Raw genomic sequence first — 13,229 nt, 5'->3', positions numbered from 1 at the left:
CAACTATGATGCATACTCATGCATTCATTTTTTGTCTTGAAAATTCACTGTGCTTCTCTTTGTTTATAAAGGACATTGTTCAAATTTCCTGTAGAAAAATTATGACACTGATGGATTTCCATAGAGTTAGGACTGATTGGATCAATCGCAACTCTTTGTAAGACGGGTCACATTAGCATATTATTGATCTTCATTAGAAATGTGCTGACATGATGCAAGGTAGTAATGACTTTAGAAGTGGTCTGAAATTTCATTTATGCCAATTCGTACTTTTCCACAAACAGCATATCCATTTGACCTTCTGACCTACCCATTTGACCTTTTCATCAGAAGAAAGGCTGTAACTTCCATGGACAATTTTGAGAGGTCTTAAACTCTCCTGAAGGAAGTAGGTGAAATAATGACATATCCTATTCGTCCCACCGGTCGTGTAACAAGACATTCATTATTTCAATTTGACCTCTGACCCAAAGATGAGCTTCAACTTCCTCACCATCTCATTGACATGGCAGACTTTGAGCTCCTGTAGGTCACCCAATCACCTGCAGGTCACCTGATATCCTGAAGGCCACCTGATCACTTGGGCCATCATCTTCCTTTCAATTTGATCTTGGACACAAGATGACCTTTAACTTCCTCACCACCACATTGACATGGCACAGTCTTTGAGCTCCTATAGGTCACCTGATCACTTGGATCATAATCATCCCTTTTCCATTTGACCTTTGACACAAGATGACCTTTAACCTCCTCACCATCCTACTGACACAGCACAGACTTACAGCTCGTGTACGCCACCTCGTCACTTGGGTCATCATCTTCCTTTCAATTTGACCTTTGACACAAGCTAAGTTCCTCATCATCCCATTGACATGGCACAGATTTTGAGCAACTGTAGGTCACTTGATCACATGTAGGTCACCTGATCACATGTAGGTCACCTGATCAGTTGGGTCATCATCGCCATCTTGGCAAGCACAATCACTGATAAGCATCAATCACGAAAAACAAACATCTCCTTCTCCCTTACAATCACTTTGACCTTTGGTAGTTGTATACTGGCAGGATGTCCTTGATATAATTTTGACCTTTGACCTATGGCCCTTGTTCAACTCTTTGTCTGCAGAGGTAGCGGAGCTTCTCTATAGTCCCTCTCTTCAGTGGCTGTGAGCTCTGGAATACTTCCTGTATTTTAAATAAAATTGAACAGAAAGGTTAGGGAGCTCATTAGTACATGCAGAACAGACACCTCCAGGGGAGCATTTCATGAAAACTTTTGTTAGTGATTTTCAATGGCTAATTTGCTTTTAGTCAACCAGAAGAGAGGATTTGCAGTAGTTTTTAGCAACATTCAGTGGAAATCACTCATAACTTATTTCATAAAATGCTCCGCTGGGTGCAAACTACAAAATGGTAGGTCTTAAAGTCGAAGAACCGCCAAAATTAGATCGACTCCTACAAGACTTTCAAGACTCAACTTCTTTACACACTATTGGGCTTTTGCATCCTACTAGGTACCCTTTTTACACCTGGGTGGAGGGTGGCATAGTGTGGATTGATGCCTCAACAAAGGATACAAAGCTGTGGAAGGATTTGAACACATGAGCCTTGGATTGCAAGGTGAGAGTTAAGAACCACTACAGCACAACGCTTCCGATTCGAGCTGTGATGAGGGAAAAATTGCTGGTTGCCATCATTTATTTCATACGCTTGTTTCAACAAAAAAATACAAGAATTTCTACCGAGGTGTTTCTGAATAGTACTTACCTCTAAGAATGTATGGCAGTCGATATTTGCGGATGCTGCTGTGACCTTCTTGAAGACATCGACGAGCGCTGAAATGTTGGTGGCTCTGATGATCTCCTCTTCGTTTCTTTTGATAAGTGAAAGGCAGACTCTGAAAAGGATCTTGGAACCTTCGTAGAATAGACAGTCCCATATTCTTAGTACCGTCTGGTGATGGAAAAAAGTTGGAAACAATGTGAACAGCACTGTCTAGTATATCCAAATTCTCATTATCGTAATGAGAGATTTCAAGTATATCTTAATACCCATCTTGGCTAATGTCCACTTGGTCTAGTACAACTTTAGTGCACATGATTAAGTTGACTGTTTATAAACCAAATGTTCATTTGACAACATGATAAAAAAGGAGGAATGTAAAAGACCATTCTCATTACTCTTTCTAAAACTAGTTTACTGGACACCGATTCAGGAAACCAGTTTGGAAGATCGCTTTGCTATTGTTCAAACTTGATCACAAGAAAGTGGTTTTCAAAATTACTTCACATAAAGCGAACTTGTTGCTATGGAAATGCTCTCCGTGGGTTGACACGTTTTGCGCAAAATTTGAAACGGCAGCGTAGGCATTCTACACCTGTCGTGTGGAGTAGCCCGCTCAAAATGTGTGAAGATCGCTTCCCGAAAATCGGTTGTGTCCTCACTTATGCTAAAACCAGTTTAAAAAGGAAAACCGATCTAGAAAACTATACTCCGAGTTGGTTTTCTGAACCGGTTTGCAAGATCGCTTCCAAGATCACTTCGACCGTTCTCACTACACAGGTAGTGAGAATGGTGTCTAGGACCAAGTGATAGTTGGATGAAATGAAAATTATACCAAACTAATTGTAGACCAAGTGACTTTAGCCATGATGGTATTTGACGATCTAAAAATTAGACTACTACTAGTACTAGTAGGCCAAGTGCATAGAAACCATGTTGAAGGACTGGGGAACGAAAGCAATGCATTTCCCTTTTTACCTATTTCTCTCCATTCTCTCTCTTCTTGTTTCCATCTCTTTTACCTCTTCTCTTCTAGTAGTAAGATGGGATGTTTCTGTGCTTAAAGTGTAACAGACATTACTCTGTTTCGCCTAATACTGAGCATTGTGTTTCCATGTCCCACATGAAATATGGGATTTATTGTTAAAATGCTTTGTGTTATCATACTTTCTTACATTGTTTGATGTAAAAGTGGAACAATTCAAAATTCAAATTCAGAAGGAGGCACGATGGCTCAGTCAGTAGAGCGGGGGATTCGTATTCCGGTGACCCGGGTTCGATTCCCACTTGGTGCGCTAGTGCCCTTTGGTAAGGCATTAATCCTCATTACCAGGTCCTTCAGAGAGGACCTTCAGCCATAGGTCCTCTGGTTGCTTGCTTACAAGCATTCATGCTTTCTTTATAGCAATCAGGTAAAAAAATCTCAATCAATCAATTCAAACTCACCTCCACAGGAAGTACATCTAAGAAGAGACAGATGAACCATTAATAAATGCTTTGTTTTATCATAATTTCTTACATTGTTTGATGTCAAAGTGGAACAATTCTGATTCCAAATTCAAACTCACCTCCACAGGAAGTACATCTAAGAAGAGACAGATGAACCATTAATAAATGCTTTGTTTTATCATAATTTCTTACATTGTTTGATGTCAAAGTGGAACAATTCTGATGCAAAATTCAAACTCACCTCCACAGGAAGTACATCTAAGAAGAGACAGATGAACCATTTGGTGGTTGGTATTGACCAAGGGACCTGTTCTTTCTCCATATGCCTGGCTACGTCAGGACATTTCTCCTTGATCAGCTCACCAAGTACTTCCTGGTCTGTCTTTAAGCCACTCATGTGAGGTACATAGTAATCTGAAGAAAGAAATAGTAAATATTATTATCCATAAAGAGCCTTTTATAGGACATCAAAATGATGTGCCTATAGCAGAGCGTACTGCACGATGCGCCAAAATCTGACAAAACACAAAGAGCATATTGCATGATGCGCCAGAATCTGTCAAATTCTCATATACAAAACTTTCTGTGCAATATCTTTCTGTGATACACGGTTGAATAAATAGTGACCAGAAAAGATGAAATTATGTTGGATACCAGGAATATTCTGCTTGTTAGGGTCAATAATGCACTCATCTACAATTCATGCAACTATCCCCTAATTCGCAGAGAATGTCTTGGCTCCTATTCTAACCAGTAAATATAAAGATTATATTGCATACCGGGAACATTCCACTAGTTAGGGACAAATATGCAGTCATCTACAATTCATGCAATTATCCTGTATTAACTGGTAGAACATGTCTAACCTCCTGTTCTGAGCCATCTACGCTGACACCTACTGACATTTCATGTATGGGCAATTCCTACATATTTAGATTCTGTGGCCCATATTCTGATGTCAGGCTGAACTTGGTCTTTGCTCAAATTATGGGAAGCCAAAAAATAACAAAATTTTGGGCACATGTACACAGTATGTTTCTTATGTTTAATTTGCTATTTCCTCATTCTTGGAAAGCTGCTCACATCCGACATCACAAATCCAAAACTGAAGTTCTAATAACTTTTTTCATCTTTGATGGACTTTCCTCAAACCTTCACCAATACTTTGTTTATTATTTTTTCTGCTAATTTTACAATAAACTTTTTAATCTGGGTGAACTTCCTCTTTAAGTGTTTTATATAAAAATCTAAAGAAATACCTGGCAATATGTTGGTCGTTAACTGAAGCAGTAAAAAGAAACAATTCTCTTCGTCTTGTAAGACAAGCAGCATGAGGGCGACAATGAAGTTGAGACCCTGGCAGTAACCGACCTCGGGCCGATGATGGGCGAACGCTACAAGGACGTTAGACAAGGCTGTTCGTTTGCTGTACTGGGCATCGTTGCTGAAGTGAATGTTATCTGGGAATGTTCGATGAAGATCTGAAAAAGAAAACAGATAGATTGAAAAGATTAAGGAAAAAATATCAAATATGCACAGTTACAAGGACTGGAACCTTGCAGTAACCGACCTCGGGTTGACGAAGGGCGAATTCTACAAGAACGTTAGACAAGGCTGTTTGATTGCTGTACTGGGCATCGTTGCTGAAGTGAATGTTATCTGGGAATGTTCGATGAAAATCTAAAAAACAAAATGGATAGATTGAAAAGATTGAGGAAAATATGCAAAATATCTACAGGATTAGGAAGGCAGTAACCTCACAGTAACCGATTTCCAGTCAATGATGGACAAACTCATCAAAGCTGTTGGTTTGCCATACTGGGCATCGTTCCTGAAATGAATGTTGTCTGGGCAGGAATGTTCGATGAAGGTCTTAAGAAAAAGAGGATATCTTTTAAAAAATAATTAATGATGTTTTTAAAAGGTATAAAAAGAATTTGCAAATACAGAGCAGCACAGATATTCATTGGTTGGAGCACCATGCTCTCACACAAACTTGGACTAGCATTAACACTTCTCTTGAAGTAGTAAGATTGTGACTATAAAAACATCAGGAAATCTTAAATACCCCATTTTAATAGCATAAAGTAGTAACACATTCTTACAGGGTGGTTTGAGCTAATGCCACCATGTACACTTTGAAATAATATTACTTTAAAATGTAGATTTCTGCTGTAACACATGTTCATGTACTTTGACAAGTTCAGTGTACTAAAATGTCAATTGATATCACAATGTACTGTTATCATCTAAACATTGAATAAAAAAAGAGATGTGTCAGGATTTCCTAGATGTAATAGAACTGATATTTTTTATGATAAAAATCTCAAGAGAGTTGTGAATTGAGCAACTGGCTTTATATATTGAGGCCAATAGTTCAATTTGGCTCTCAACTTTTTAAGACCCTTTCTACTTAACAAGTTAGTCAGAATTGACAGGATTTTTTTTCATTATGGGGAACAAAACATTTTCAGTAGGTGGTTTAAGACCACCTCGAAGTACGTCAGTTCCAAGTATTCTCTGATCGGGAAATTTACCCCGATCAGAAAATACCCGCTAAATAGTAGGTACTTGGCGAAATTACGAGAACTTTCGCGGGGATTTTTCCAAGGTCGCAGGTATTTTGGCGATGTGAAAGCAAATTACGGTAACTTTTAGCCCAGCGTGTAGTTGGGCACGGCGCCGTGGGTGGCTACTGGGCTAGTGATTTTGAATCTCGCGCCTTGCCTGCTTATCAGACCATACTATGCGCATGCTCGTAACTTCAGGAACTTATCCCGAAGAGTATGTTACGGGGCAGTGTGAATGCAGGAATAATTAATGGGTATTTTTTAGCCGAAAAAAGTTCCCGTAATTTAACAGGGATTCTTGTGATCGAGGCGGTTTGAAACCACCTTTTTCCATACACTTCTTTTTGTTCTTAAACTGTGAGGGGGGGGGGAGTTGGGCAGTGCCAGGTTATTTTAATGGGGGAGGGGGGAGATAAGAGGACCTTGTTTTCATAAGACTGCAAGCACAGACCTTTGTGTGTTTTTTGCAATTCGAACAGTGCATAATGCAGAGTCTGAAGTAATGAGAATTCACAATGTACTGTAGCTACCTCTATCAAAACAGTTATTTGAAAGAGATTGGCATCTAGTCTTCACTCTAAACATGTGTCAAATACGAGTCTGTACTTGCAAACTATGTCAATTGGATAACAGAGGTATTAAAGAGTTATTTCACTTTTTTCTTGATTCTTTCTCTCCTTCTTTCTTCCGTTTTTTGCACTACTTGAAATGTCGGGGGGGGGGGGAGCTTGAAAAATGTCCATGAGATTTTCCTACAAACTAAACTGACTCAAAGAGTCAACATGTTTGTCACATCGGTTCTTTATACGTCAACACCGCATGCTTTGGGTGCTTTCGGGATTTCTCAGCACTTTCTGCTGGATGAGGAAAACAAAATGACCTTTCAAGGAACTCCCTCCTCTCGTCCACAACCCGTTTACATTTCCCAGTGTACTCCACTTATAATGGCTACTAAATTTAATCACAAACAGCTTACTAAACACCTACGGCCATTAAAGTTAAGGGCCGATGTTTGCTCAAGGAAAATGAATATCCCTGGTCGATAATGACTTGGACTACAACCCTCCTGTCCTGCTGGAAGCAGGCGATTGATTTTGCTTATTCAAGTGCGTTAGTACGGGTATATTGCTTCCTGAGACAAAATATCATTATAATCAAGGCAGGGAGGGCAGTGACATGAATAAAAGAGAGCTGTAAGATGCTAGAGAATGATGAAAACACCTGAAATTGAAAGGGCTCACATAAGGTGGTTTCAAACCGCCTCGATTCCAAGAATACCATTAAATTACGATAACTTTTTTGGGCTAAAAAATATCCATTAATTATTCCTACATTCACACCGCCCCGAAACATACATGTACCCTTCGGGATAAGTTCCTGAAGTTACGAGAATGCGCAGTATGGTCTGATAAGCAGGCAAGGCGCGAGATTCAAAATCACTAGCCCAGCAGCCACCCACAGCTCCGCGCCCAACGACACGCTGGGCTAAAAGTTCACGTAAATTACTTTCACATTGCCAATATACCTGTGACCTTGGAAAAATCCCCGCGAAAGTTCTCGTAATTTCGCCAAGTACCTACTATTTAGCAGGTATTTTCTTTTGGGGAAATTACGCGTAGTTTGCTTTCACATTACCAAAATACCCCATATTTTTTGATCGGGGTAAATTTCCCGATCAGAAAATACCTGGAACTAACGAACTTCGAGACAATCTGAAACCACCTATACTTTTCTAAGCCTACAGAGGAAAGGAAAAGAGAGCTGAAATTAAGCTGAACATCAAAAGCAAAATTAGCTATATTCAGCATATAGCTGTATGATAGTGAAGAATGCTCCATTTGTCCTATTAAAGCCTTTGGACATAAAGGCCCGAATTCACAAAGGTGGTTTTGAAAACCCACGGTTGAGCCAATGGTTTAGGCAGATTTCATGTATAAATTACACTCATTTTACCGCATATCGGGCGCTTGTATAAAAAATGTCCAATGCTGATGCGCGCTTTTGTCACAGTGCGCCAAATTGACGCCTGTTGCCATGGTTATCCAAGCTATTTTATTCATAAGACCATCGTTTTTATTCATGAGTCCACTCTTCGAAAAGTGGACCCATGAATAAAATAGCGTACCTAACAACAGCAACAGGCGTCAATTTGGCGCACTGTGACAAAAGCGCGCATCAGGAATGGAATGTTTTATACACGCGCCCGATACGCGCTTAATTAAGCGTAATTTATACAGGAAATCTGCATAAACCATGGAGTCAACCGTGGGTTTTCAAAACCACCTTTGTGAATTCGGGCCGAAGAGAGCAAATCAATATGTTCATTTACTTGGTTCACCATAGATTTGCAATTCTGAAATTTACATACCTCTTTTTTTCCTTTTATTTTTCTTTGGTTATAAAGCCCTAAAGTTTTTGTGGACTGGTCGATAAACACATTCATTCTCATATTTTTAACACGTCTAGTTTATCTTTGAACAACCTCTTTCTCCCTATCCCCTATAGAGGGCAGTGCCACGGGAAGGGGGGCAGGGGTTGACTGCCCCCATATGACTTTTTTAATGAATAGTAGTGAAAAGGGGGATACAAAAGTTAAATGGTAATTTGACAGGAATGGAAACGGAGAACATATAAATATATCTATTTGGAGTGATGAAGATTTTAATTGAGATTCAATCAGAATTTCCATATTTACTAGTACATACTTGACTTCCTTTATCGACAGATAACCAAACTATAATAATATTCTTGTTTGGACAGGTCAGTGCTTCCTGAAAGAAGATCTTAAACAATCAACAGTTGTATGGAACATTCTGACTTTGCCAACATGTACTGATTTTCCTCCTGTGTATAGGGTTTCTATTTGAATTGGATGCTGACCAAATAAAGAGGGAAAAAAAACATTTTTATTAAAACTCAAGAGTCAGTCTTTAAAAGTACAGTAAAGTTCTGGGGAGTCTTACATGAAGTGCCTTGTCATTGATTATTCACTGGCTAATTTGCCCTGGGCCAATCAGGTGCAAAGATTTCAGTAGCTTATAACAGCTGTCAGTAGAATTCACTACGGCTATTTCTATCATAAAACACTCCCTAGGTCATAATTGAATTGTGGAATTAACTGTCTTGGGAAGATCGTGAAATGTTCAATTATCCAGGCATTCCAGGGGGAAGGAGTGGCGGAAGATGCAGGCGCATCACGCAAAATTCCAAAATCTAATGGCAAACCAAGTAAAAATACTGTAATTGAACAACCCGTAAATTGAGTACCGGTAATGACCCTTTTTATTTTTCCTGTCAAATTTTTCAGACAAATTTGCACCCCATAAAAAGTCTGACTGTCTGGATCTTGCCTGAAAGTATTCAGTAGGCCTATATGCAATTCTACAATTCAAAGTAAAAAAATATGTCAGGAAAAACACATAAAAATGGTAATTTTCACTCACACCTACATCATAATCATTCATAAATCTGTTTTTTCCCCCTCAACCTTCTGCAAGCACTCAAAAATCAATTTGAAAATTTCAACATGTGATATGTTGCTGCCAACAAGCACTCATGTCCATCAGCGGCCATTCCATGTACCCTACATGTATGTACACGTAAATGGTATTTAGACTTGTTGATATCATATTATTATAAATCATGTGAAGTACAATATTGATAGTACAAACATGTACCTGCAAAATTCATATAGTGCTTTTATTTTTTTAGGGCTGCATAAATGTACTATTACCCCAGATTTTAGCATCCTGGCTACCCTGATTTGGAGCACAAACCTTCAGGGAATACCTTCCTACCAGGACCCAATTACTACACCTGGGTGGAGGGTGCCAAATAAAGATACAACAATAATTGCCTTGCCAAAAGTGCTGTGCAGAGTGGACTTGAGCCTCAGACCTCACCTTTTAAAGACCAGAGCCTTCAGTTTAGCACTGATACCCCTTTCATAAACCCAATTAAAATGAATTAGGCGGCTAATAGCAGCATAATTTGGTCGTAAAATTGGAGGAGGACAAGAGTTATCCGCATTACTCTGATGCTGCTATTATCCGCATAATAGCGGCATCGGGATAAGATTTTGAGTTTATGAACGCATTTCCAAATAATGCGGATAATTGCCATGGTGCGGTCACAAGGTCACCCTTTTCCAACACAACCGCATCGGACGGGGCGTGTCCAGTTGTCATGGCGATAATCCGCCTTTTTCAGGACGGGCGCTCGTAAAAATAATGCGGCTTATTTTCGGAGTTTACGAACGCAATTTTTATTGAATTATCCGCATTACTCTTAGGCGGCTAATTGGAGGATAGGTTTATGAAAAGGGTATGAGTCACCTGGATCTGTCATTATTTAGAAGACAGTTAACAGTAAAATTCAAATTGAACAACATACATGTAATTCTATAGGCCTACAACCCGCTATAGTATATTAGGGATGTTATTTTATTCAAAGATAAATTTTAATTTCTGAAATGTAAACAATAGTCACTATTTAAGGCAAGCAATAAATATTACAAATTGAACATTGATGTTTACATTTAAAAATCAATTGTTTTAAATTCAAACAATAACTTCATCAGTTCATAGAGCAAACTAAGTTGTATCAAGAGTGCTTGTACTTTGTTTTATTGGCTGGATAAAGATTGAATGTTTATTTGCATGCTAAAAGGTTAATAAAACACATTTCTACTGTATAATAGGCCGTATCAACTTCTGTACACACGCTGCATAACCTAATACTGTTTGGGTACAGGTGCCATAAAATGTTATAAAAACATGATAAAGTACGACTAAACTGGGATTAGAGTAAACATGATATTAACAGAGTTGCATAACAACTGTTGTCAAGATAATTGATATCCAGTCCATTACGGTAATAATGAATTGTTCACTAATACGTGGAATTTTAAGACGCTGATTCAAAGAGTTTTTATTTGATTTCATCTGCACTGTAACATCTCATAAAGAAACTATACAACAGTGGCAGTGTCATGTCCATCCTGAATACTTTTTCACCTGGCGAGTGTTTTACAAAGCATCTTTGCAGTGATTTTTATGGACAAATTCGTTAAGAGCCAATCAAACACAAGGATTTCAGTAGCTTATAACATGAATTCTGGTGAAAATCTGCAATGAAATGCTCCCCAGCATCTTGTCAGCAATTTACACTGACACAAATTTGTTCCAGAATTAAGAGCCAATCAGAGGCAAGGATTTTAGTAGTTTATAACAAAAAATCTGTAAGAAACACTTTTTGTTTAATGAAATGCTCCTAAGCATCTTGTGATTTTCACTGATATATTTTTTCTGAGCTAATCAGATGCAGGGATTTCAGTAGCTTATAACAAAAAGTATGTGAAAATCACTGTATGTGTTTCATGAAAGGCTCCCCAGGTTCTGTTGACTGCACAGTGGTAATACAATTCAATTTGAAAGGCGATATGGACTTCAACGGTTCTATCCATCAATCATTGTGCTTTCAAATCTTATCCCGAGAAACATTACCCCCTACAGTCACAATCAATCATAAAATTTTATCAGATACAGAGAAGTGCATTTGTTTGGTCATGGTGTGATTACCGTACCCACAGTAGCACGCATGTAAATGTATACCCTCACTATTCTGCATAATGCACATACATGTACTGTCATGTAATTTACTCTGTAAATGTTATGAGTGGTAATCACTAATAATTCACTCTACGTGCACATGTACACCTGTACATGTAGCTCTTTAAAAAGACAATGAATTCAGCTTTTTAGACAAAAATTTGGCTGTTTCACTACCAAAGAGCTACCGGTATTTTTATTTTGCCCTTTTCAAGTAATAAGTGTACGAGCGAGTTTACACTCTTCTCAGAGCTAACGCTCCGTCTACGCGAGCTGACGTTCAGTGACACATAAAGGTCTACTTTCATCTCCATGTAAATAATAAGTAGCAAACTAGATAAGGAGAGTTTTTCAATTCATGAAAACCAAACAGTGTCGCTAGAAATATACTATTCTATTCTAGCAAAAGATATATTTAGCTCATCAAATCTGTCAACACCTGCAAAAGATTATGTTTGTAAATATGTGCCTTATGAGCTTGAATACTGGGCAATTCCATAAAAATAATCAACCTTTTTATATATCCAACCCCCATTTTTTCAAGTTTTAGTTCCCCTCATTAACTGGAGATGTCATATATTTTCTCTCAATTTAAAGAAAAGGTTAATAAATACACAACTTTTTTATACTTTCCTTCCTTCTCTCTTTTTCTTCCTCTTTTTCTTCCCTTTGTCCTCTGTTTTTACTTTTAATAATACAGGTACTTGAAAATCATAGAGGGTGGTAAGTCACCCCTAGTCTGCAGGCACAGACCCTCATTGGAACTTTGATCAACAAGTGTGCCTCCACGCAAAGACTAGCACATACAGCCTTCAGTACACAAGGCATAAAGTAGGCTGCACATTCAGACCCCTATTTCGAGTGAAGGGTTTGCCCAGCAGACTAAGCCACCCCTACCCTCCCCCCACCCCTCCCCTATGTGGCACTGCCCTTTCTTCCTGATACTGGAGGCTGAGATGAGCTAAAATCATGTCACTTCTACATGGAGGAGGATCCAGAAGTGGTGATTTAGTTTCAACATGTTTGCATAATAATTCACATGCCCCAAAGCTGATCCGGGCTCTGTTTACACAAAGCTTGGCGATTGATCATGAGCTGATTTCTATGATCGATTGCATTGATTGTTGCGTATGATCTATTGTAAGAATCTGCCTTACGATCAACTGCTTAGCTTTGTATTACGGGGCCCTCATGAAATTCGAAGTGGGCTTGAAATTATCAAATGCCTCTTTATTATCATCGTAATGGCGGCACAACAGCATGCATATATTCATCTCTTTAATAGCGAAATGGAATATCAAAATTTCTATTCAATATGTGAATAATAAGGAATGATTCAACTGACATACATTTGAATGGGCAGAACTATATCACAACACATGCTACTTTAAGAGTCAAGTCCACCCCAAAAAATCTTGATTCAAATAAATAGAGGAAAATATACTATAATGTTCACTGAAAATTTCATCAAAATCGGATGTAAAATAAGTTATGGCATATTAAAGTTTTGCTTATTTCTCACAAAACAGTGATATGCACAAGTCAGTGACATGCAAATGAGTTAGTCAGTGATGTCCATCACTCACTTTTTTTTTGTTTTTTATTGTTTGAATTATAAAATATTTCACTTTTTTAGGATTTGACAGTAAGGACTAACTTCCCCTACAGAAATTTAAGCGTGCCGCATGCTAGACATTGCTAGTAACTAGCATGCGACTAGCAGGGCGCTTGCTTAATAAGCAAGGGCATGCTAGCAAACAGTACCTGCTCGCTAAAAGATCGCTTAACTATTACTCTGCACGCATATTACACGCTTATT

General features: G+C 38.5%; 1 protein-coding gene across 1 annotated transcript in view; it reads right to left on the bottom strand.

Moving 5' to 3' along the window:
- Positions 1-834: 834 nt before the first annotated feature.
- The window catches only part of LOC121429852 (growth hormone-regulated TBC protein 1-A-like), a 51,160-nt gene continuing 38,765 nt past the window's right edge, over positions 835-13,229 (bottom strand). Inside the window, exons 4-7 of the mRNA XM_041627101.1 lie at positions 4,491-4,712; positions 3,473-3,645; positions 1,768-1,953; positions 835-1,185 (exon numbers count right to left, since the gene is read on the bottom strand). Coding sequence (XP_041483035.1) covers positions 1,096-1,185; positions 1,768-1,953; positions 3,473-3,645; positions 4,491-4,712 — 671 coding nt within the window. The 3' untranslated portion in view covers positions 835-1,095. The remainder of the gene's footprint in view (positions 1,186-1,767; positions 1,954-3,472; positions 3,646-4,490; positions 4,713-13,229) is intronic.

The sequence above is a fragment of the Lytechinus variegatus genome, chromosome 16 (assembly GCF_018143015.1).
Source record: "Lytechinus variegatus isolate NC3 chromosome 16, Lvar_3.0, whole genome shotgun sequence".
Taxonomy (NCBI): Eukaryota; Metazoa; Echinodermata; class Echinoidea; order Temnopleuroida; family Toxopneustidae; genus Lytechinus; species Lytechinus variegatus.
This window is presented reverse-complemented; position numbering and strand designations above follow the sequence as displayed.